Genomic DNA, 26,378 nt, shown 5'->3' with positions numbered 1-26,378 from the left:
TACCCGTGCGGAGTGTCCGCGTCGGCGCCGCTGCCAAGGCCGCTCCACGCTCTCGGGCTCTCCCGGCACCCGCCCGCCGTCCCGCTCCGGGCTGTCCTTGCTCCGAGGGCCGCCGCGCCCGCCGTCCCCCTCAGCCCTCTTGTCTGGCCGCCGGGCCGCGGCGGGCGGGAGCAGCCGGAGGAGGAGCCGCAGCCGGGAGGCGGCGGCCCGAGCCCATGGCGTACAGTCAAGGAGGCGGCAAGAAGAAAGTGTGCTACTACTATGACGGTGAGTGACCGGGGAGCCTGCAGCGGGGTTGCGGGGAGGGCGCGGCGGGGTGTCGAGGGTGGCAGCCCGCGGGGACACGGACACGGCCTAGCCAGCGGTCGCGTCTCGGGGACGCCGGTCTTCGCTCCTCTCGGGTCCTCCGCTCGCTCGAGCACGCGCAGCTGTGGGGTGCACTGCCTCGGACGGCTCTCCGAGGAACCCTTGTAGGCGCCCGGGGCCTGACTGCACAAAGCCGGCGGCCTGGAGCTCCGCCCCACGTCCCTGTCCCCTCCCCCGCTCTCCCGGTCCCCCCTTCTCGCCCCCGGTCTGTCCGCTCTGCGCTTCCAGCCTCACCCGGGACCCCGGAGCCCGGGTGGGGCTGCGGAGGAGTTACTGCTGGCCGGGGGCCAAGTTCGCAGAGCGGCGCTGTCTCGCTCGTGTTTTGCGTGGACTCCATCCCTCGCCTTTGTTCGTGGGGTTCTTCGAGCTCCACTTTCTCTGGGTTCAGATGGAAGGGCTGCACTTCCTCGGTGACAATTAAGGGGTTTTGGATTGGAAGTAGCTAGGCCTGTGGGGAAGTGATAGGAGGGAAGCGAGGAGTTGTTCTTGCATGATGGGTCCTGGCATGCCTCTATGGGAAGTTACTACCACCCACTTCTTTGTTGCTCTTTGTTCCATCGGCAGTTATACCCTGCTCTGGGGGCTTAGGAAACAGCATAGGTATCTGGCTTAGGAAGTCTGTCCCAACTGGGGACCCTGCTGCAGCAAACTTTGTGAAGTGGACTAAATATTCCAAACAGGTAGGGCTGAGCTCACAATGCAGTGGACGGTACCAGGTGACACTAAGGGTTCTCTGGTTTGGAGTATAAGGAGTGATAATCGTCTCTGGGTCTCACTACACTAACTGCCTTACAGACTTCACCCAGGACATTCCTTGATAACTATTGAGAGAGTAAGGACATTGGACAGAACTAGCCAGCCTCTGTGGCTTGCAATGCTTGCTCTCTACAGAGCAATGGGAAATTGGGAGCGTTTTCTGTAGTTGTGTGTTGAAGTCATAGTGTCTTGGAGAGCTAGATCACAGTCTAGAGAACTGGACTGAATGAAACTGACTTTAACTTGGAAATAGTCGTGCGTTTTCTTGGTTTGGCAGAGTCTTTTAATACATGTGTTAGATGAAGTAGTCACCTGTCAGTGGCTGGAAAATAAAAAAAACCTTACAGAAAGCTAAGCCAAAATAGAAATGGCTTTTTAAATGGCTGTTTTGTTTTTTGAGACAGGCTCTCACGAAGTTGACCTGGCTGTCCTGAAACTCACTACATAGACCAGGCTGGCTCTAACTCACAGAGATCCACCTGCCTCTGCCTTCCCAAATACTGGAATTAAAAGCATGCACCACTCTCTAGCATGACTTAATTGGCATTTTGGGAGAACTGCATCTGTATTGCTTAGGTTTACTTGAAAAGTTATACCATCATGGAAGAGCAGAGATGGGAAAGTATGCATTTTAAACATGAATTACTTTATGAAGTTGGGTTCATGGAAAACCCCGACCTGCATTTTCAGACCCATTGGAAGGGATGTAACTGTAAAGTCTTGCTCTAGTTAGAGGTTAGAGTCAAGGGGAGTGTTGAGCTGTGGGGAACAGCTCAGTGTCTTCAGCTGTCAGCTTTTCATCAGTGATGAGCTAAGACACAAGTAACTGACCAGGCCCGATGGAGGACCAGACAGTGCTCTAGCTGTGTCTTGAACAGCTCCTTTTTCCTGGGTTCATGTGTGGGGATGGGATAGACAGGCGGGAGGAGATATTTTCCAGTTGTGTGATTTTTTTTTTTTTTTTTAACTTATTCTCATGCACCGGCTTTACCTAGTTGTAACTAACCAGCTTTATAACTGATGGTGGAAATCTACTGTTTCCTGTGGTTCTTGTTTTTAGGATGGACTTATTTTTATTCTGAATATTTGCACTTGGGGGAAGCCAACAAAAAACCAAAGGGATATATAAATTGGTTTTATAGTTAGGCTAATAAGAAATAATTCTCTACACGTCTGTTTTCGTTCCCAAACCCTCTTCTTGTTACATTACAAAAGTAGCAGTGATCTTTAAATGTCTTTATTAAATTCTGAACAAAGGGTGCAAGTAACGTAACTTGTACCAAGAAAGTGCATGGCTTCTAGAGGCCCGAAGGCAGGGTCGGTAGAAGAAGAAAACGGGGAAGGAATAGGTTTAACAGGACAGCAGGCACACAGAGAGCCTCTGACAACACCTCTGAGAGCTTCACTGCTGCCTCTGGGTGCTTAATGAACACTTCTGAGGATGGCTTTCTCCATGTCCGCTGCAGACTTCAGAACTGTCCTTGTTAGATCTCTGTGCCTCTGACCTCAGCTTTTGGATAGGGGCACATGAACTATCCCTAATCCTCAGAAACACATTTCTGAATTTTGGCTATTCTCTTATTATACTAAAAGATCGATGCTTTATCAAATGACATGAAACTAATTATGTAGACACTAATAATCTTTCTGACCCTTAACCAGTGGTTTTTTTTTCCTCTACTTACATGTAATTTAGCAGATGGAGCCACATTTGGTTCTAATTGCAATGCTCAGGTTTTTAATGCTTTATCTAGAAATACAAACTATGCCTTGTTTGGAGTGAAGCTTGGGACCATTCATGTAATGCTTTCAATGTATATAACATAATGAAATATATGCATAATTTGTATAATTAAACACCAATTACTTTATGCTTTATTTTCTCAGATAGAGATAATCATAATCAAAATGTTTGCAGACATAGTCCAGAGGAAAACTCTTGGTAACACAAATATAGACTATAACAATTACCAAATTCATGCTTCCCCGTGTACTCCTAACTTAGCACACACAGAGTCCTACAGAGTGGCCATTTTTAATAAAAGTTTCTTTTGTTCCTTTGAATTTTTTAAAAAGATTTATGTACTATATATAAATACACTGTAGCTGTCTTCAGACACACCAGAAGAGGGCATTAGATCCCATTACAGATGGTCGTGAGCCACCATGTGGTTGCTGGGAATTGAACTCAGGACCTCTGGAAGAGCAGTCAGTGCTCTTAACTGCTGAGCCATTTCTCCAGCCCTGTGTGTCTTTTGCTAGGTAGTTTTGTTGGTGTTGGTGTTGTTGGTGGTGGTGGTGGTGGTAATGGTGGTAATGGTGCTGGTTTTGGTTGGTTTAGTTTTTTTGAGACAGGATTTCACTGTAGTCTTGGCTGTCCTGGAACTTACTCAGTAGAGCAGTCTGGCCTTGAACTCACAGAGATCCACCTGCCTCTGCCTCCTGAGTGCTCACTATCCGGGGCTGGCTGCTGCATAGCTTTTTTTGTTTTTTAGTACAGTTCCATGAGTTTTTAACTGCTTTACTATTCATCATGGATACTTGTTTTTTGGTTGCAGACTAGTGAACTATTACAGCAGTCTGTGAATACTGATGTTAACAAATACCATGTAAATTTGGTAGATGATAACTCCCACAGAATTCTCTGAGCCGTGACTTACCTCACATTTCTTTCTATCAGAGGCTTTCCTTGGTGCTCAGTTACCATTTCTGTTTCTCTGCCTGTCACTGCTATGCTTTTTTCTCTTCCACTAGAATAAAAGTTACATGAGGACAGTTTCTAAACTTGGACTTTGAATATAACGACTACTGAATCATTATGAATAGGTAGAGCTCATTCATATAAAATTCACACATTCTTTATTCTTTAAAAAACATTGTTATACGTATGAGTGCTTTGCCTGTAGGATATGTGTACATCTGTGTGTGACTGGTGCCCTTGAAGTTTAGAAGAAAACGTGGGTCTCCTGGAACTGAGTTAGGAGTGGTTGTGAGCTTCTATGTACATGCTGGAAACCAAGCTTGGGTCCTCTGGAAGAATCAGTAAGTACTCTTAATCTATTCTCCAGCCTGTCCATTCCCCTTACGTCTTACAGTCACAGGCAGGGAGGGTGGGTCGGATTCTGCCATGTATAGAGGCAACCAGGTGAGTGCTCCCACTTCTCCTTTCCCCACGTGGATTTCTGCATTAGTGTCCAAGGAAAGAGTAGCACCTAGAATACAAAGTTTTTTTTTTTTTTTTTCTTTTGTAGAGCTTTGTTCTTCTGTCCCTAAAAAAGTATTAATAATCTTTTTTTTTTCTTAGCAAAATTGAATGTTAAATTCTTTAAACACTTGGAGTTAGTGAAGAAAAGCAAAATTTCTTAGGTTAGCAAAAAGAAATGTGAAGCCATTATGTAACCCTTTGGGCTTTTCTAAGACCACCATTGCTTTGAAAAAATGACACAAATTTATTTGTATTCATTAATGAATGCCTAGTCCTTAAGTTAGGCCTTCTTCCAGCTAGCTCGTAACTCGGTCATCTCCTCGACACTTCTCTGTTTTGTACAACTGACTTCCTCCAAGTCTGAGTGGGGAGTCCCCCATACCTAATTCTCTCCCAGAGTTTCTCTTCCAGATGTCCCACTTACTATCCTGCTTTTTGCTGTAGGCCATAGGCTTTTTTATTTTAGTCAATCAGAAGGTGCCTTAGGCAGTCAGGGAAGACAGACACATCTTCACATAGTGTACAGAATCATCACTCCAACACCATCAGGTTGAAGCTCTACTCTGACGGTGTTGATTAGTTTGTCTCAGTCTGGTTTTGTGGTTTATATTTGTACATGAATTCAGTTTTGGGTCCAGAAACAGGAGATTGTTTTACGTCCCTGCTGTGTGTGGTCTGTATAGACAAAGATACTCAAAGTAGCAAATGGATGTTTGTGATAAGAGTAAGAGAGGGAACCCTGGATGGAGTGGTAAGACAGGCATCTCAAGGAAGAACATGCACCACTCTTAAAAACGTCCCCCTGACAGACCACAACGGCCAAGTCCTTGGAATGTGTCATACCCAAGAGAAGAGAGACCCAGATAGGGACCAGGCACAGCAGGCTTGGTTGAAAGAGATTTGACTTCTATAGAGAGTGTCTTGAAGCTTTTAAAGTGGAGGCTAGTCTCTTAAGAGAATTGGTGAGGAGTATAATGTAAGCTTGAGGCAAGCATTAAGTACATATTTGTTTATTTAAAATGAAGCAAAATGGTTGTCTTTTTGGTAGAAATGAGTACATTTGAGACTGGTTTATAAACCAAGAATAAAAACAACTTGGTGTCTTCGACAAGGGGATAGAGTTGGGAATGCTGACTTCTGGGCAGGAGGTGAGCATATAGAATAAGGGCTGTATGTTGGCTATTATATAATTGATCTTTATTTATATAAAATGAAGATGCTTTCAAAAATTACCTGAAACCCAGGGAGAAGGAGCTACTGATTGTGTTTCTCAGCTGGTAAGTGGAAATACTGGAGTGGGAAGACGATTGGTATGAAGAGACACAACCCTCAAGTATTGTTCCTGAAGACATAGGGTGACAGGCTTGTGACTTGTTAGATGGATAAGGAAAGTACGGAAACGCTAAGAATTACAAGGTTTGGGGGAAATGGGTTTAGGGAAGGAACATAATGGAGGAAACCCAGACTCTGGATTTTTGTTCACTCAGAATAAAAAGCTTATCTTGGGGCTGGAGAAATGGCTCAGTAGTTAAGAACACTGGCAGTTCTTCCAGAGATCCTGAGTTCAATTCCCAGCAACCGCATGGTGACTCACAACCATCTGTAATGGGATCTGATGTTCTCTTCTGGTGTGTCTGAAGACAGTGACAGTGTACTCATACATAAAGTATATAGATAAATCTTTTTTAAAAAGCTTATATTGAATTAATGCAATTCCAATTTATTGTCTTTATTCCACTGTGTTATACATTTTTGCTTCAGAAATAAAGTTGGTTATAGAATGTTGTCCCAGTTTTAGTACATTATATATTTTTATCTTGAGTCAGGCTTTTCTGGTTATTCTTGATTGGTAAAAAAAAAAAAATGGGATCACATTTTAAATGCTTAAATTATGTAACTGACAGAGACCATAGGCACATGAAATTAAGAAAAGAAGGAGGGGGCGTCGTGTTAAGGTTTGGTCTTGCTTTGTATTGTAATACTAAGTGCAGTCCCCCAAGACCCAGAGTCTGCACACATACCCAAGTAACCTAGACCCAAGTAGCGATTTGTGGCTTTGCCCTCAGTTTATTTTTGACTGGTAAATGGAGATGCCAATAGCCAGTAGTTGAGCAGAAGAGGCATAGGTAGGGTTTAAGATTCCTGGGCTTGGAGCCAGAATAGAACCAAAAGGGAAAAAGGGTGAAGGATGGAGGTGAAAACATGGCTTTGAGGGCTGACCAACTGGAGTTAAGAGCATCCCAAATGAAACAGTTATAACTCCTGTTACCGATAGGAAAGAAGATTCTAATAGCATACAGGGTAGATAATCTGCTCAGCTCCTGTGCTGTTTAAGGCTTATTGTAAGTATAAAGGTTGTGTGTATCTTTTATCTAGGAACTAAGTGGTCAAAGGTGGTGTAGAAGCCCCAAATTGGGATTTTAACAGGGCTGGATGCGTTAGCAGTTTAAAACACTGGCTCCTCTTTCAATGGATCGGGGTTAGATTCCCAACACCCACGGGGTGGTTCACAGCATTCGGTAACTACATTTCCAAGGCATCTGATACTGTCTCCCACCCTCCATGGCCACCAGGCACAAACATACATAAGGCAAAATACTCATGCACATTAAATAAAATTTAAAAGGAATCAGTTTATAAAACATTTTCTTGAAAAAGAAAAAGGTAGGTTTTTATTAAGAAGTAGATGCAAAATATTCATTTATAAAACTAATACTGGGCTGGAGACATTAGAAATTACTGTTCTCCCCTCTCCTACTCCCAGGATCATGTGCCTTCTGCTGCTAGAGTGCCGGTGTTAAAGGTGCCATGCCTACAAAATGTTCTTGTTTGTTTTTGAAATTATAATACGATTACATCCTTTTCCTCCTTTTATCCCTCCAAACCTTCCTATATAGCCTTCCACCTGCTCTCTTTCAAATCGTACCTCTGATCTCTTTGATTGTTGTTACATATATACATTCCTAAATACATAAATGCAACCTGTTTGGTGTATATAATGTCACCTGTGTGTTTTTAGAGCTGGCTGTTTGTCATTGGATGACCGATGGGCCGGTGCTATTGTGGAGAAGATTCTCCTGTCCTCATCACTCCGCTGCCTTAGTTCTCTGTCTAGGCTTGAGGCCTCCTGAGAATGTTCTGGTCTGCATTAGCCTATTGCAGTCCTCGTCCAGGTCATGTTAGCCAGTCATGTTGGTGAGACTTTATGGGTGTAGCTTCTGATATGTCTAGTTGACACAGTCTCACAGTAAACTCCCTGTTCTTCAAGTTCTTCCCCAGTGACCCCTGACCCTAAGGTGCAGGAGTTGTATTGTAGATGAGTCACTTGGTACTGGGCTCCAAAACTGCATTTCAGTTGGTTGTGGTTTTCTGTATGGTTTGTCTGTTGCAAGGAGAAGTTTTCTCTGATGAGGGGTGAAGACTGCGCTCACTTGTGTACAAGGACAAATAAGTAGAATGTAGCTGGTTTTGTAAAATAGCAATTGTAAATTCTATTCTAAGATTCATGACTTCAGTAGTCCTAAGGAGTTGGCTAGGTTTCCAGTACTGCGCATGATTTTGCGGAATGGATCTTAAGTCTGATTAGAAAACTACAGGTTACTGCGAAGGTCCGCATGGCACTGCTGTGATGTGCCATGGTGATTGTTACTGTGGTTCATAGGTGTCATAGCTGGGTTGGACTGTTGGTTGCTTCTGTCCTCTGGAACCTGGCATGACTACTTTTAGTAATATGAAGGCTAGTCCTCAAGGAAGATTAGGCTTTCGGTTCTGTCCAGCTCAGGATCTTCTTGGGCCCTTCATCTGAAGTGCATGTCCTTAAGCAATAGTTACCTTCTACCTCTCGGGGACACCCAAGGGCGTCCTGTAAGGTTTTGGGAGTCTCTTGGGCAGTCCTAAGCAGCAACTCCAGTGATATCTTCTCATGCCTACCTTTTATGGATAATGGCTCCTGGAGGGAGCGTGTGTCTATTTATACAGACTTACGTGTATTATAGGTATAGTGGGACAATGGCATGATTGAGTTTGGTCCTTGAAACATCCTCACTGTTACTTTGCCCTCCCCATTCTTGCCTGTATTTTGTCTCCTTTCCCCTTCCTAGTTAGAAGCCCCACTTCCATTTCCCTTACATTTCCTCTCCTTCCCCTTCTTTCTTCCCTTCTGCATTTCCTCCCCTTCTCCTTTTTCCTTTTGTGTGGAGGAATTAACCCAAAGGCCTGTACATGCTAGAGAAATGTTCCACCGCTGGTCTGTATCCCAGGCCTTTGGAGGGAGTCTGGAAATGTCATCAGGTGTGGCTCGGCTGCACTTGTGAATATGTCTTTTAGACTGAATGAATATTTAGTGAGAATAAGGCCTCAAAATTAGGACAAAAATTTTGAAAGCTATATATATATATATATATATATATATATATATATATATATATACTGTACAAATAAAAAGGTATTGAGAGAAGAGTTTGAAAAGGGTGTTTGTTTTTTGAGGGAGTCTTGCTGTGTCATATGGCTAGCCTGGGTTCTGTGTGCAGGTAAACAGGGTTTGCTTTGAACTCATAGAGACTTCCCTGCCTCTGCTTCCCCACACGCTAGATTAAAGGTGTGCACTACCATACCCAGCTTAAACTTGGTCATTATAAGGGCAGGTAGATGGGGTTTGGGGCCTGTTGTAGTGTATAAACCTGTGTTGAAAGATCTGCATACTGTTAAATCAGGTCAGCTGTCCTAGCAAATTTTGAATATTTTATTTTATACTGCAATATTAATAGTAATTTCTCATTTCTTGCTTGATAAGGCCATTGTAAAAGTGTTCCTTATAGGGCTGGAGAAATTGCTCAGCACCTAAGAACACGGGTGTCCCCTGAGTAAAGCACCTAGCCATCTGTATAACTCCATTTCCAGGGGATCTGACACATTCTGACCACCACAGGCACCAGGCGACTGTGGTCTGCTTCTGTACTTGTAGGCAAGCACATAACAGTAGTGTCCCTCACCTTAGAAAAAGTAATAGATAGTTTTTCTAAGCTTGTTGACAAGCTTTCTCATGTCAACATTTTATGACAAGTAATAAAATCTTGCCTAAATGTATTTTGTGGTTGAAATTTTGATACTGGCATTATTTTGTGTGTGTGTTTTTTAAAGATATTGGCATTTCTCTGAGGTTGGGTTTTAGCTGTGAACAAACACCATGACCAAGGCAACTCTTTACAAACATTTACTCTGGGCAGGCTTACAGTTTCAGGGGTTCAGCCCATTATCATCATAGTGGGAAGCATGGCAGTGCCTAGGCAGACATAGTGCTGAAAGAGCTGAGAGTTCTACATCTTTATCCAAAGGCAGCAGCAGGACACTCTTTGGCAGCCAGCCAGAAGGAAGGGCCCTTCTACACTATGGGAAGCCTGAGCATAGGAGCCTCAAAGCCCACCTACACAGTAACACACCGTGTAATAGAGCCACACTTCCCATGGGCCCAGCATTCAAGCACCGCAGCATCTAAGATGTTTTAATGCACAGGCTACAACTGTATAGTTCTGAGAAATGAGGACAAAAATGTCCTGATTACCTGAAAAATGCCCTGAGTTTCCATCTTGTTGACACTGAACATTTCTACAGGATGCCAATAAGTTATCCAAGAGGCAATACTAGCTGACAAATTAGATCTTACTCCATACTTCAAGAATGCATCTTATGAATCTAAATTTACAAAATGAACAACAAAAATACACTAAAAATGGGTTTTACCTTAAGGAACCAAAGCAGAGAAATTGGAGAACTAAAAGTCAGAAAAACTTCCTTTCTCCACAAAGAACGTGAATCCTAGGTGTGTATAAGATCTGCATAGTGTACTTGACGCGAAGTAATATATTCTAATGTAATTTGAATGTTACAAAAATAATCCAGTTTTTTAATAACTTTAATTTTTTTTAATGTTGGGCACAGGTCAATGGTGTTGTTTAATGAGCATCATTTCTCTTTTAGGTGATATTGGGAATTATTATTATGGCCAGGGTCATCCCATGAAGCCTCATAGAATCCGAATGACTCATAACTTGCTGCTAAATTATGGCTTATACCGAAAAATGGAAATATATGTAAGTGTGTTGGCGCTGTTTTTTTAAACTGGTATTTGAAAGCTCTTATGCTGCTGTGGGAGATGCATGTCATGGATGAAAAGGTCTAAGCAAATGGAGGTCTTTTGGTGGTGTTCCTCAGAGAAGGCACCTCCCAGTTTTAGTCAGATATCTTTGTGGCAGTACTGTTAAACCACCTCTGCTGCTAGAAACAATTGCCCTGGCATTGTGAGATAACTTTTTCTTTCTTTCCGCTTTATTTTTTTAAAAAAGAGGGATACATTTACAGATTTTTAAAGGCATTTTGGCATAACATTTTATGAATATTTGTCAGTACTTAATTCTCATAGAGGTTTGATAGCATGCATAGAAATCTCACTAGTTACCATAAGCATGAAGTACATGCAGGACAGAAAGTAACAAGGAAACAGATTTCTTGTTGGGTATGGATTAAGCATAATGATCTGTGAATACCAAAAATTGCCACAAGGCTATTATCTTAGCTCTTGGATTATTAATGATTTGAGGTCCAGGTGTGCTATACATTTATTTTTTTCCCTAAGAAGGACTGAGACTTTCCTTTTTTTTTTTTTTTTTTTTTTTTTTTTTTGGCCTTTGTTTTTCTTGAGCTTCATGTTGCCAGTGAGTTGATTCTGGGGTGTTCAGAGCTTTCTGGAGTTAGTATCCAATTATCAGTGACTGCATATTATGTCTGTTCTTTTGTGACTGGGTTATCTCACTCAGGATGATATTCTCTAGATGCAACCATTTTCCTAGGAATTTCGTTAAGTCATTGTTTCTGATAGCTGAGTATTATTATTCCATTCTGTAAATATGCCACAATTTTTGTATCCATTCATTTACTGAAGGACATCTGGGTTCTTTCCGGCTTCTGGCTATTATAAATAGGTGAGATAACTTAATAATAGGTAGAGGTGCTCGCCACCCATTTGATGGTCTGGGTTCATTTCCCAGAACCTCACAACAGAGGGAGAGACCTAGTTCCCTCAAGTTGTCTTCTGATCCGAGTGGACATAAGGACAAACCTCTAATAAGTAAATACAATAAATACAATGTGATTTTTAAAAGAAGGGGAAAAAGAATTGACCTGGACTATTGCAAGAGTTTGGTAGAAAATTAATCATAAATATTTGGTTAACATATGAAATACTGTTAATGATAGCCAGGTAAGTAAAAAGTAGTGTAAGATACATAGCCACCTCAAGAGTCTGTGTAATATTCTTTGGAGTATATATAGGAAGTGCAAGTCGGGTAATGCTTAACTACTCCAGGAGAAGAGGGCTTGAAACAGTTAACAGTGCTGGACAGTGCTAAAGGAAGCATTTCTCTAGGATACAGATAGTTTAGAGAAATGGAAGCCTTGTGGAAGAAGCCTATTGTAAATGAAATTGAGCTCTTCAGAACAAAAATCAGAATATATGAAGGCAGGGAAAATCTTAGGATGATGTTCTTAGAAACCTTGGATGAAAATTGGTGGGTAGAGAGAAGCAAGGTCTCATGGGAGTCTGTGAACATGTGGCCTGTTTCTATTAAATACAAGTAGCATTAGCTTGCAGAGGGGCTTCCTGCTTCCTGGAGGGCAAATGTATGATTGGGATTAGTTTTGTATCTTGTCACTCAGGTGAATCTGGTTCATTTGGAGAGACTGATCATGAAACTTACACATATCATTTGATAATTCTGCTTTAACAACCGATACCTCCAACATCTTGTTTTTCTTTTCAGAGGCCTCATAAAGCCACTGCTGAAGAAATGACAAAATACCACAGTGATGAGTATATCAAGTTTCTACGATCAATAAGACCAGATAACATGTCTGAGTACAGTAAGCAGATGCAGAGATGTACGTTATAAATAATTATTTTGACTAATGGTGAATGTAAATGAGTTTTTAAGGTTTCTGTTCAGAGTTGTCTGAATATTTTTTCTAGTAGTTTAAAATGTTAATATGGTTATGAATTCAGAAGGTCATTGGACCAATATTTATTGTTACTTTAGAAAACAAACCTATTTGAGTTTGTTCTTTTACTTTTAATTTTTCACCTATGATAACTTTGGCAGGGAGCTCACAGAGTTTTACAAAAGAACAATATATTTTCTTTGTCGACTTCATTTTCTTTTTCCCCCTCCTCCTTTTTTCTCCTCCCTCCTTCATCCTCCTTTTCCTCCTCTTCCTCTTTCTTCTTCCTCCACCTTTTCCTTTTTTCTTCTTCTTCTTCTTCTTTTTTTTTTTTTTTAAAGTTTTTGTGGCAGAGTCTGACTTTGGAGCTTGCTGGTGCAGACCAGGCTGGTGCTTCTCTCCCACGTTAACAGTTTCACCTCTGTGTGTGCTCCGGTCACATTCTTCTGTAATGTAAAGATGTTGCCTTTGGTTGGCATGTTAGTGTTTCCTTTTATCCTTCCACATGTTTTCATTTATGGGTGAAAGTATAATGTTATTAGAGACTGGTAGTAAATTGTGTTGAAGAAATGTTGCTGAATATCCTGAAACATGTAGAGTGCTGTCTTTTGAAGCTAAGCTCTAGAATCCATTTCTTCAGTGAGAGGTGGATTTATTTCAGTGATGTTGAGGCGGAGTTTTCAAGTTCGTTGAGCTTCATATTTCTCTACCATAGATTATCCTATTTGGTTGTTTCAAGACTGTAATAGGATGGATATAATCTATGTTTTTTTTATTTGGAATGTACACAGTGAGTTATGAGTAGCCCTTGGATAAATGACAGGATTTATTTAAACCATTATGATGTTGATTTATATTAAATAATATTTGAGTAAACAAAAAAACTAAAACTTTTTTTGGGTTTTTTTGTTTGTTTGTTTGTTTTTATAGTACCTGTGATTTGTAGGTCTGTAAAACACCTGCCCTCTTCTTAAAGGGTGATTTGGGGTATGAAGAATGAATTACCCAGAATGGGTCATGCATACCTTCCATTCTGTTTATTTCTCTCAGTATCTGTCTTATGTACCCTTCCCTCTGTATCTTTGTTCCATGAAACTGATAATTCATAGCACCTTCTAAAGTCAGTTTCAGACACACGCGCGCGCACACACACACACACACACACACACACACACACACACACAACCCTCCCCCAAGACAAAGTAACTGTTACTATTTTGGTACTAAAATACACTTCAAAGTTGGGAACACTGTGTGAGGGGCTATAAGATGAGTTAGAAAGGAGTTGCAGCCACTTAATCTTCAATGTTTAACTAATTCACTATTATATTGAAAGAGAAAAAACAGACTTGTGTCTATTTTACTTAGGCTTTTGTTTTATTTTGTTAGTGGTGGTGGTTGAATAGAGTTACTTCACAAATGTCCACATAAGACTTGGCACTGGTATTAACATAGAAGACAATTTAATTATTTTGAATAAAATAAACATTATATTGTAAAATTATTAGTTTTATATTACTAGTATGAAGTATTACAATTTATACTACCATGAAATATTTATTGTATTACTACCTATGATTGTCTGAAACAGATATTTTTTAAGTTCATAAGAAAAAGCCTTCAATGACTTGACAATAGATTGTCCTTAATGAAGTTCACCTTCCACAGTTAACGTCGGAGAAGACTGTCCGGTGTTTGACGGACTCTTTGAGTTCTGTCAGCTCTCTACTGGCGGCTCAGTGGGTGAGTATCCTGAGATCTTTTTTTTTTTAATTGAACAACTTTATTTTAAAAAACAAAGATAAATGTACAGATTTTAAGGATTTTTGCATAAAAGTATATGAATACATTTTTGTCAGTACTTGATTTTTTTAAAAGTTTGATAGTATGCATTAAAATCTTACTAGTTACAATGAGCATAAAGTACATGTAAAACAGGATGTAACCTGGAATTAGTCAAGTTTTCTTGGTGTGTAAAAGATTAAGCACAATGTTTTTTCATTTTCTCTCTTTTTTTTTTTTTTTTGGCCTTTGTTTTTCTTGAACTTCACACAGTCTGTGAGTTGTTTCTGGGGTGTTCAGAGCTTTCTGGGGTTAGTATCCAATTATCAGTGACTGCATATTATGTCTGTTCTTTTGTGACTGGGTCACCTCACTCAGGATCTCAAGGGTGATGACAGCTGTGTCGTTTTGTCTAAGGCAGAGGCTGTAATCGTACTATGGTTTTGTTGGCTTTATTCTGCTTTTATCAGGTTGTGTCACCCAGGTGGGCCTCAAACTCACCGTCCTCTGCACCTGCCTCCCTAATGCTCAGTCACAGACTCCTGTTATCCTGCCAGCATAATAGTGATGCGATTGTTTGACTTTGTTTTGCTTTTGAAATAGTCTCACCCAGTAGCCCGACGCTTGTAGCTCACTGAAGCCCAGGCTGACCTTGATATTGTGGAAGTCCTCCTGCCTTAGCCTCTCAAATCATTGGGATTAGGTGGTTATGATGTTGCTGGTCACTCTTCTGTTAATGTAACAAAACTTGAGACAACTTTTCAAAGAATGGTTTATTTTGGTTCACAGTTGGGGGTTTATTGGCCCTGTCCTTTGGGACCATGATAGCACGTTGTGGTATGTGCATTTGGGGGGGAAGCCAGTTCACCCTTGTGGTATGTGCATTTGGAGGGGAAGCCGGTTCACCTCATGGCTGTGAATAGAGAAAAGAGGGTTCTAGTGCCTCTTTCAAGTAAGATCAGATTTCCAGTAAACTAAAATCAGGCCTCAGCCCTTAGAGTCCATCACCCTCTGGTGGCACTGTCCTGGTGACTGAATGTTCTGTCGGGTCTTAGGCAGCTCAGGCTCAAAGTAGCAAGTATCAAGTCTTTAAACCGCTTGCTACGTGTTAACAATCAATACTTGAACACAGTTTTTTAGTTGTATTTTTATTCAGAGACCTTTTTTCTTTTTTGCCATTTTTACTACAACTCTCCATGTGTACTGAGATTTAGTTGGGTAAACCTTAGGAAAATAGTTACCTGAGGAGAGCTTAGCTCCTAAATTATAATCCTTTGCTTCTGAATGTCAAAACCTTTTTTGCTTACAAATGGCATATTTAATAGAGCTTCGATTATAGGTGTTTTGTGTAGTCTGAATTTATAATACTTTATAAATACCATAACGTGTATCTCCCTAGCTGGGGCTGTGAAGTTAAACCGGCAACAGACTGATATGGCTGTCAACTGGGCTGGAGGATTGCATCACGCCAAGAAGTCAGAAGCCTCAGGATTCTGCTACGTCAATGATATTGTGCTCGCCATCCTCGAATTACTAAAGTACGTTAATTCAAACTGAATTCTCCCCATGATCAGATCTCTTAATTGAAAGAAAAAATGATTTTAAAGAATGAGATGAATGATAATGGATTAATGCTGAGTCTTCCAGGGATTGTTATGAGCCACTGCAGAGTGTGAGAAATAGACCACTGCTCCGCAGACAGTGAGAAGGCGGCACAGCCTGAGAGTGCCCTGAAATGGTCTCTGCGGATTGCAGTAGTCTGAGCTAATAAAAATGGCTGCTAGGACTCCAAAAATGTGAATGCTAAAGTGACTTGGAGACAGCTTTGAAACCTGTGTTATAGGAAGTTTATCTAGCCATTTAGTAGCCTCATTGAGTATGGCTCTGTCCTCTATACAGACACACATGTACAGATAGAGACACTCGGTGATGCCCAGTTGCTGGAGGGGTTTTGGAAGTTGCCTTCACCGCTGTTTGAGAAGTGTGAAGGTCCTTAGGAATGTGGACACTTAGAAACTAGATTGTTTCCCAGTGATGGCTACACTATTGCAGTGAGTTGTATCTCAGCTTTGGCCGCATGTGTGTTCTGTGGGCTTGGACGATGGTGCTTTTTCCATGTACAGTCCTGCAGTTAACAGACAGCGCCAAATGCTGTTGGTGTGACACGTTTGCCACTCACCAAAAGCAGCAGATCCTGAAATCACTTTAATTGACTTGAAGCTATTCCACTGGCTTCAAGTCTGAGCCATTTGCTGCTTTTCCTTTCACAGCTTAGTCTTGAGCAAGCTTAATTCTGTGCATTTCTTCACCTGGTAAAATTGAACAGGATTTAATGGTTTGATAAGCAGCTTTCTTTGCTCATCTAGACACGTTGGCCACTTTGATCATGTTCATGATCATGTTTGATCGTGATTTTTAACTTTGTGAAGAAATTCTGCTATGATGAAGCCGGCTGTTGGCAGCTTTTAAGGTTTTTTTGGTGGTGCTTTTCGGGGCTTGAGAGTGAGAATGCCTGGTGTGATTGCGCGCCCAGCCACGGCATCTTTAGATAGTCAATAAAATGTCTCAGGTCAGCTGCAGTGACAATCATTTTACTACCTTAAACAGGGAATCTATATTTCTGTATATGCATTGCTGTTTTCCCAGCATGTGTGTCTATGCACCACATGTGTACAAATCCCAGGCACTGTTTGTGACTTGCCGGTTGTTAGTCAACATGGTGGTGCTGGGAATTTAACCTGGATTCTCTAGAAGAGCAGCCAGTGTTCTTAACTACTAGGCCAACTTTCCAAAACCAGTGGCTCTTTTTTAAACAGTTTTTTCTACTGGCACTTTGACATAGGTATGGAACTAATGTGTTGTCATTCTATCCTGGAGGGAGTCTAGAAGTTCATTAGAGTTGTTGCTATGACTGGTGGTGTACAGAGCATCAGGGATCTGTCACAGTCATGTGGTCTTACATGTAGGGCAAAGGATGCTGTAGATGATGTGTAAATAAACAAGCGTGCTCATCTTGCTTAAGAGGTGTTGATGGACCTGGAACTGTCATGTTATAAAATATTAGTCTGATTTTATTCTTGAGCCATTGGAAACTGGGAAGTGGGGTGGCACACATTTGGGAGTCGGGGTGGCACACCCCTGTATTCTAGAGGCAGGTAGGTTTGAGATGATCCTGGATGAGAGCACAATTCTCAAAACAACCACAGGGAAAAGGAAACAATCTGCAGGTTCGCTCACGTCAAAGCTGTCTGTAAAAATAATAACTGCACTCTGTAGGTCACAGTTGCTCGTGGATTATTTTATAATGCTGAAATTGTTTTTTAATAATTTTCATTTTATGTGCATTGGTGTTTTCCTGCATATATGTTTGTGTAAGGTGTTGGACCCCCTAGAACTGGAGTTACAGACAGTTGTGAGCCTGCTATGTGGGTGCTGGGGACTGAACCTGGGACCTCTGGAAGAGCAGCCAGTGCTCCTAACTACTGAGCCATCTCCAGGCCCTTCCTTCTTTTTTGGCTTGGTTTTGTTTGAGGCAGGGCTTTCATCTGTAGCTCTGGGTTTCCTAGAGTTTGCTCTGTAGACCCAGCTGTCCTCAGACTTAAGAGATCCGCTTGCCCGTACCTCCTGGTGGCAGGAATTGAAGGTGTATATCACCAGCAGTTCTGAAATTCTCTAATGTAGCAATTAGTATAATCTTCAGCTGTGAACATATAGATAATGTATGACTGTTTTTTAAGTGTAAAGAAAAAGGTAGACCTCAGAGTACTAGGTTGTCTTGGTTAGCCAGAGGAGACATGACGTTCTGGGGTTTGGATGCTCTTAGACTGTGGGGTGAGAGGGTTGAGAGTTCATTGTAACGTGAAGAACTGGTTTCCAAATTGTGGCTAACTTGTGCTTTCCTTTCAGGTATCATCAGAGAGTCTTATATATTGACATAGACATCCACCATGGTGATGGTGTTGAGGAAGCTTTTTATACAACAGATCGTGTGATGACCGTCTCATTCCATAAATACGGGGAGTACTTTCCTGGGACAGGGGACTTGAGGGTAAGACCGGAGTATAAGAATACATGGAAGATGAACATAGGACGTTGCTAGTTTTTGCAGGAGTCCTGTTGTCTTGTTTGTGTATTTGTGGTGTATTAGTTTTTTTGTTTGTTTGTTTTAGTGGAGATGTGACCTCACCTTAGTTGAGCAGTTGTTTGGATTGTTGTTCACTGTTCGGATTTGTCAAACTGGACCAGCTGAACACTGTTCATTCTTGATTACTTTGTTTATGTAGGAATGAGGGATGGGAACTCAGGCATTAGTGCCAGTTCTAAAGTTTGGTGGCTTCTCCAGGTTCTATAGATTGTCCTTGGGTGGCAGGGGCTGCGATCACAGTGGGAATGGACAGTGCTCTGTAGGTGTGGAGTGCAGGATCTCATCACACTGTCCTGTGGGTTGGGAGAGATGAAACAGGGTCTTTATCTAAGATCAAAGGCATAGAGTACCATAAGGTCCCAGGGTGTCTTGGGCTCAGTCTGCCCGTCATTTCACCAGCCCAAGCTACAGTACTTGTTTGTTACTTGTATTAACATATGTCACTGCTAAGTTCTCTAAAATCTTACTGGGTTAAGTAATTGTGTATCTTTTATTTATTTTTTTTCAAAGTAGTGTGTTACTTGGTCTTGTAATCATTTGTTATGAAATAGTCTCTTAAGATCTATTTCTGTGTTTTAGGATATTGGTGCTGGAAAAGGAAAATACTATGCTGTCAATTTTCCCATGAGAGATGGTATAGATGACGAATCATATGGACAAATTTTTAAGCCTGTAAGTACTGCTTTCAGAAATAAAATGGAGTTGTAAAATGTCCTTAGATACTAATGTGTCTTCTTATGTGGCTAGATAATCTCAAAAGTGATGGAGATGTACCAGCCAAGCGCTGTGGTGCTGCAGTGTGGCGCAGACTCCCTCTCTGGGGACAGGCTCGGCTGTTTCAATCTCACTGTCAAAGGTAAGCAGTTCGTGTTCCCCCTGGAGTGGTCTTTCTCCTCCCGAAGAACTTCCCATAAAAGTTTTCATTGTTGAGGCTGGGAGACCGTTAAGAGCACGTGTTCCACGTGTTCCGTTTGCAGAGATCTGGGTGTGATCCCAGCTCCCACATGGTGGCTTACAGCCATACATGACTTCAGTTCCAGGGCATCCAGCACCCTCTGCTGATTTGCACAAGGATTTGCGTGCATGTGGTGCACACCGTATATGTATAAAAATATTTGTGACTTGTCATCGTTATCTTTTGTTTGCCTGCTTGACACCAAACTCTGTGCTTGCATTTTTGGTGGATTTTTATGCTTTTTGTTTATGTTTTTTGTTTTTTTGTTATGTGGCTGACTAGTTAATCTAGTTCTCCAAGTCTTTTGTATGTTACCACATTTATGTTTATACATTTAACCGTGAACAGTTGGTTGCCATGCCAATAATGGCAGGAGTTGTCACTGCTTCGATCAGATTTTTCAGAAGCCCCTCAGCTGTTGTCAGGTTCAGTTGCTTGCTGTTCAGAGCATGAGGACTTGGCCCGTAGCGCTTTTCTAGCATGCTCACTCCCCATGCCCAGCCCAGAGCGTGGGTTGCTGAGTTCTGTACTGGGAAGACTCAGTTTTTTTCCCCTGAATTTTTTGTTTGCTTGGTTTTCTCTTTGCTTCTTACTAAACTGAGTTTCTAACATATTCTCAAATGCTCGGTCGCTGACCAGCCTCCTTCTGTTTTATCATGTCTCCTGGTCGTCGTGCACCGTGTCCTCCTGGGTCATAACTTCAGTCCGTTCAACGGGCTGAAGTCAGTAGCTGAGTAAAAGTCTTAAATCGCTGTTATGGAGTGAACTTCCAGGGTGTAAGAATGAAGCAAAGTTGGGTGTGGCTGCGCATGCTTTTAACCCAGCTCTGGGACAGGAGAGAGGGATGGAGTCCAGCCAGGTCTGCATAGCAAGCGCCAGGCCAGCTAAGGCTTTAAATAAAACCTTTTTTGCTTCATAAAGGATAAATAAAACAACTCTTTTTAGTAAAGTTAATATTTGGATTAGAAATGACTTAGCTTGCACATTGCATGTTTTACTATAGACTATTTGATTCTGTTGGAACTTTTAACACCTTGCTTTGAATTCTCACAGAACTTTTAAAATAACTCCACATAGATATTAAGAACTTCTCATGACTGTACTCTGCAGACCAGCACTGTGGCTTGTTCTGTTACTCCTTCCTATTGGGTCGGGCCACACTAAATTAGTCGCCCAGTTTCCTGTGGGTCAGCGTTCAGTTAACAGCACTTTCATGCTGACCATAAAGTGTTCACAGCCATCTAGTGTTTCAGAGCAGGTGAGACTTTTCAGAAGTCCTCAGCCACCGTTCCCTTCTTTCTAGGAGCTGGGATACCCTTACTCTGCCAGTTGTAACCCAGTGTATACTGTCAGTGTGCTCTTTTGTAACTGGAAGTTTGTAGTGTTTGTATTTCAAAGTCGTAGCTTTCCTTACAAAGTGTATCTGACTCTACAGTGCATCTGCATTGTGTTTTCAGCAGGTAGACGTTCAATCGGGAATTTACAGTTCCGTTTTCAGACTTGGCATGTACTTTGTGACGGGCTTCAGCTACTTTCTCTCAGGCTCGTGAAGCAGGGCAGCCAGCTGCTGTCCTCGCCTCCTTAATTATTTCTGCTTGTGTTCTTTCCCAAACCTCCTCCTCCCGCAGGTTCTAGCCCTCGGTGTATAAAGCCACCTTACAGGGATCTTGCTTGATGTTGGGTGGTAGAATGCTGGTCTTGTCTGTCTCTTTCCGTGTAGTTCGTACCTTATGCCCTTTAAAATATCCAGGTGGTCTTGTCTAAGAAACACTGTTCTAGTAGAAGATGCCTGGTTGATAATTACATGAGGAAAACAGATAATTAGACACTATAAACTCTTATTGGGTAATAGGGATTGTTTTCTTTTGTGCCATTTTAATTTTTTCAAATATTTTAAGCTTTGTTATTAAAAAAGTTACAAAAGCAAAACAAACAACAAAAATAAAATCACACACTGAAGTTAAGCAGACCCCAGATTCAGTGGTTTCTATGCTTAGAGTAGCCAGCAGCATCTCAGTACCAGGTGAGAGCCTGCCAGATTTTTTATATTTTAGTTAAGGCTAAATCCCATGAGGAGACAGTATGAGGAGGTGGACGAATCTGTGCTGTCAGCGTCGAGGGCCTTCCTTCAATGGTTGACTTGTGTGCCTGAATGATGGAGGCACCAGATGTCACTTGTTCCTGTGTGAGGTTTGTAATCTTAGGTAAATTAAGAAAAATTATCCCTAATACCAGCACCTAAAGATAACTGTGGTCAAACTCTTTGGTATAGCCTTCCATAATTAAGCCACACATGTTGTGTGGGAGAAACAAAATTTAGCATTTGTATAGTGTTTGCTCTCCCTTTGTGATCTCTCATGAACGTCTTCTGTGTTAGTGAAATACATGTGTGCGTATTTTAATACTAAATACAAGTTACTTGTTGGATGCAGTCCTTGTCATCATTTCCTGTCATTGTCTTTCCCGGTCCTTCACCTGTGAGGTGGCTGCTGTGTTAGTCAGGCTGTGTGGTCTAGACTGGCCTCCAAATTCTGATTCACCTACCTTAGCCTCCCAAGAGCTGAGATTGCTGGTATGTGCCATTCTGCCTGGCGCTCTGTCTACAGACCTTTTTGTTTGTTTTGGTTGAGTAAAATTGTTTGTATTTATCCTTGTTAAGGTCCTATTTTAAATTGCTGAAGAATACATATTTCATTGTTACCCAACTCTTCTTTGTCTTAGGTCATGCTAAGTGTGTAGAAGTAGTAAAAACCTTTAACCTGCCATTGCTGATGCTTGGTGGAGGTGGCTACACGATCCGGAATGTTGCTCGGTGTTGGACGTATGAGACTGCAGTTGCCCTGGACTGTGAAATTCCCAATGGTAGGTGTTCGGGTTGCAGTATCTAGAAGAACATCCAGTTTGCAGAAATGGATGGATGGGAGTCTGCAGCCACACCCTAGAATGTGTGATGTCTGGTGGCTGGATGGTTAGATTGCAAATCTGTGCAAGCATTTCGAGCCTTCAAGCTTTCCTTTGGAAATAGTTCTTTTGTCTAGATCTGGATTGTGTTTCTGAGTTGATATGGAAACAAAGCTTTTAGTGTGTAACCTGCTTTTCATTCTTTTTAATAGAGTTGCCATATAATGATTACTTTGAGTATTTTGGACCAGACTTCAAACTGCATATTAGTCCTTCAAACATGACAAACCAGAACACTCCAGAATATATGGAAAAGATAAAGTAAGAAATCCTTTCGGCTTAATGAAATTTTGGGAGGCTATAGAAGGTCAAATAAAGGAAGTTGTTTTTAGCACATACACCAGATACTTTCTTTGTTTTAATAGAAAGATTTGAAACCTTAAGGATATTTGTGGTTTAAATCTGCTATATTGACACAAATCTATAGCCTTTGTAAATAGAAACATTTTTATTGGATCAAATGCTTTATGTGTACAGAATGTAAAAACAGGCAGTGTCATCTCTCCCATAGACCAGTTGTATGACATTGACAAGTACATCTGCCTCATTGTCAGATGGGGGTGAAATACATACATGTGTGCTGTGAGCTGATGCTTGACAAGTGTTTGAACGGTTAGCTAAAGGAAAGTTGGTTTTTATTTAGTTCCTCCTGTGTATAGCAGAAACTTTACATACAGTGGATTTTGTCTAATGAATTGTGTCCTTTAGACAGCGTTTATTTGAAAATTTACGTATGTTACCGCATGCACCTGGCGTTCAAATGCAAGCTATTCCAGAAGATGCTGTTCATGAAGACAGTGGTGATGAGGATGGAGAAGACCCAGACAAGAGAATTTCCAGTAAGAAAGCCCTTGATGGGTCTATATGCATTTTTCTTGTGTATCTAAGTAAGACTTAAAATTGAAGGTACACAGGACATGGTTCACAGCACATGTGATTTTTCCTTTTCTCCATTTTAATTACATATAGATTTAACTTCCTGATGTCTCAAAGCCTGAATTAATATCACCAGTTTCATTTTGTGTGACTACACAGACATGGCTGTGTCCAGAAATATCTCCATCTCTCTACCTATGTAATGACTGTAGAGCCTATGGCTGTTATCACATTATAAAAATCTTTTGTGTATCAGTTCGAGCATCAGACAAGCGGATAGCTTGCGATGAAGAATTCTCAGATTCTGAGGATGAAGGTGAAGGAGGTCGTAGGAATGTTGCTGATCATAAGAAGGGAGCAAAAAAAGCTAGGATTGAAGAAGACAAGAAGGAGACAGAGGACAAGAAGACAGGTTGGTTTATGCTTGGTGACCATTTCATTTCACTGTACCACAAGGGTCAGGTGGGTGCATTCAGCAGGTAACCTCCTCGTGTAAGTGATATTTACCTCTTACACTTACTGTTTAATACTTCAGAGCTGACGTAAAACATTTAAAAGTGTGTGCTCACATTTTCTTTATGGCATAGAATTCTCTCCTCTTAATAACATAGACAAAATAGTAGATGCTACATGTCATAGTATGGGTAAGGGAACGACAGTGGTCACAGATGTTGGGCCTCCAAACATTTGCTGTGGCTTAGATGGGCTTGGACTCAGTGGCCTTATGCCTTGCCCTCTTACATACTGGGATTGGAGGCATGCCAGTACACTTGGCTAAAATTCTAAAATGAATTATAACTGGTTAAAGTTGATTTCATGAAATAAAAGTGAAAGTTCTATAGTCCTTTGAAAAGTTGCTTTAAACATGAGTACCCTTCAGGAACTGAAGAGATTGAACTGAGGAAGGATAGGAGGGGCTTAGCAGCTGAGCTGTGGAGGGCAGTCTCTGGCCTTATTCAGTGTGACATTACAGCACCTCCTTAGAGATGCTATGAGTCACCTTGTGCTGAAGTATCCATGGGCTTACCTGGCTTCACTGGTCCTCGCTCTGTAGACCTGGCTGCTCTGGCTACGTACTGGGCTGGCCCTGGACTCATGCCATTGTTCTCCCTCTGATGCCTGGGTACTGGGGTTACAAAAATATGTTACATCTAACTCAGTTTCTTTTTATTTTAAAATATTTTCTGCATAATTTGCCAAATAGGAAAGTGATGGAGTAAATTGACTCATGATTTTAGACAAAATTAGTACTTTTTTAGAAATAAACAAAAACAAAACAAGACACAAAAATCTATGGGTGGAAAACTAAAATAAGAACCACCACCACCTCCCCTTTGGCACTGTGAGTAAAAGTTTAGCCAGCCCAAACTAGCCCAGACACTAAGGTGTAAAATCTCTGTTGTCAGCATACAGATTTGTAGGAACGGTGACAGCAGTGTCCAAACACACTGATGTCACTGCACTTCACCATTAGGCCATTGCTTCCTAACTGATTTATACAGAGAAAACACTGAATATCTGGGACAGATCCTTTTATTACTGTATTTAACTTAGGAAGTTCAAGTTACTGGTAACTAAAATTCTGAGGTCAGAACAATGGAATTTATCTATTGTGGGCCAGCAAGGTGGCTCAGCAGGTAAAGGTGCTTCTACAACCTGTCTTCTTATGTCCCTGTGAATGTCATGGCATGCATGCCCAAACATACACACACACTCTAAATAAATTACCATTTAAAAAAAGAATTTAGCTTCTTGACTTCAGGATCACATCCTTCTCACAGCACAGATGCTGTTCTCTTCGGCTCTTTCTGTCTTACCACTGCCTCCTTGCCTCGGTCCTTTTACATTTGTCTCTTCCTCCTTACCTCAGCTTGTTTATTCTTTGGGACCCACATTCTAGGGGTCATTCCCTGCTGACAGCTCTCCTATCCTCTGTTGTTCTGAGGTTCTTGTCAGTACCTGTAATGCTTTGGTGCTTCTGAACCAAAGCCAAAACAGGTGGAAGCGCGCAATCACTTGGAGTCAGTCCACCTTCGCTCAGCTCGGCCCCGGACAGGACACACTCTAGTGACACAGTTTGAGTAGTGAGATTCTGTCTTATATTACAAAATAGGTATTAATCTTTTTCTTCTGTCTTTAGATGTTAAGGAAGAAGACAAATCCAAGGACAATAGTGGTGAGAAAACAGACACCAAAGGGTGAGTGTCTCTGTGTACAGGTCACATGTCTTGAGTTGGGGAAGGGGCATGTATACTAGAGGAATACTGGCTCAGCCGGGTCCATGTGTATATATCCTAGACTATTTCACCTGTAACCTTTATGTATGCAATTGTGCTTTTTATGATGCTCAGATTCCTGTGCTAGGAGTGCTTTGGTGCTAGGAGATAGGCGAGTTTAAGGAAGAAACACTGGGTTAAGTGAAAGCTTGTTTGAGAATTTTGTTGTAAGGATGCATGTATGACTAGGTGAAGAGACTTGAGTTTATGATCCCAGCACACTGGGGAGGCTGAGGCCAGAGGATTGCCATGAATTTAAATCCACACTAAACCACCTGGGCATTTTAAATTGTTACTCTGGGCTGAAGAGTGAGATTCTGTGTGCTTGCTGGGTCACACATTCATATGCTAATTTTTAAGGATAATTTGGAATGCTCAGTTGTCAAACAACAGGAAAGATTAAGGCATCTGAATCACTTGCTATGAATCTACCTGGGTGAGCAGGAGTGCTCCAAACCATGACTGCCATTTCTAATATCTCACCGTCCTCAACAGAGCCAAGGCAGAACAACTCAGCAACCCTTGAATTTGACTCCCCAACTTTGAGAACCTTGAAAAGTGAGATGATTGATTCTGGGATAAGAAACCTTCGCTGTTTGAAGATGTTTGGCTTCATTTTATACTGTTTTGGCATGGACTGTATTTATTTTCAAAATGGCTTGTTTTTGTTTTTCCTTGGCAAGTTTTATTGTGAGTTTTTCTAATTATGAAGCAAAATTTTTCCCACCATGCTTTATGTGATTTTATTTAAATTGATGTGCTATGTCAAAAACCCAGATCTATTAAAGAAACAATTGGCCTTTCTGAGCTGATTTTTCCATCTTTTGTAATTACCTTTATTAAAAAATTGTACTTGGATTGTCTTCTGTCTTTATTATGAAGGCTTATTGCCAAGACTTGATGGTCTGTAAGACTAGAACATACCAGAGGTAATTCCAGTGTCGGAGACCTTACTGGGCCTATATAGTGCTTGCTGGCTCTAACAGGTATTTCTTATTGCAATAAAAATAACACCATGTCATGTATACCTCAGTGTCAGGAAGACTGGGATTTCATAAATTATTTTGA

At 41.3% G+C, this 26,378-nt stretch overlaps 1 protein-coding gene across 1 annotated transcript; it reads left to right on the top strand.

Annotated features, from left to right (window-relative positions):
• On the top strand, positions 1-26,168 carry HDAC2 (histone deacetylase 2). The gene is made up of 14 exons (XM_080937867.1): positions 1-267; positions 10,304-10,416; positions 12,142-12,259; positions 13,985-14,059; positions 15,498-15,636; positions 18,005-18,146; positions 18,822-18,914; positions 18,990-19,098; positions 21,919-22,059; positions 22,311-22,419; positions 22,867-22,997; positions 23,291-23,446; positions 25,175-25,232; positions 25,806-26,168. Exons 1-14 carry the CDS (start codon positions 216-218, stop codon positions 25,834-25,836), a joined length of 1,467 nt encoding a protein of 488 aa, XP_080793993.1. The 5' UTR covers positions 1-215; the 3' UTR covers positions 25,837-26,168.
• Positions 26,169-26,378: the final 210 nt, after the last annotated feature.

The sequence above is a fragment of the Micromys minutus genome (assembly GCF_963924665.1).
Source record: "Micromys minutus genome assembly, chromosome: 25".
NCBI lineage: Eukaryota > Metazoa > Chordata > Mammalia > Rodentia > Muridae > Micromys > Micromys minutus.
Note: the sequence above shows the minus strand (reverse complement) of the source record. Positions and strands in the feature narration are given on the sequence as shown.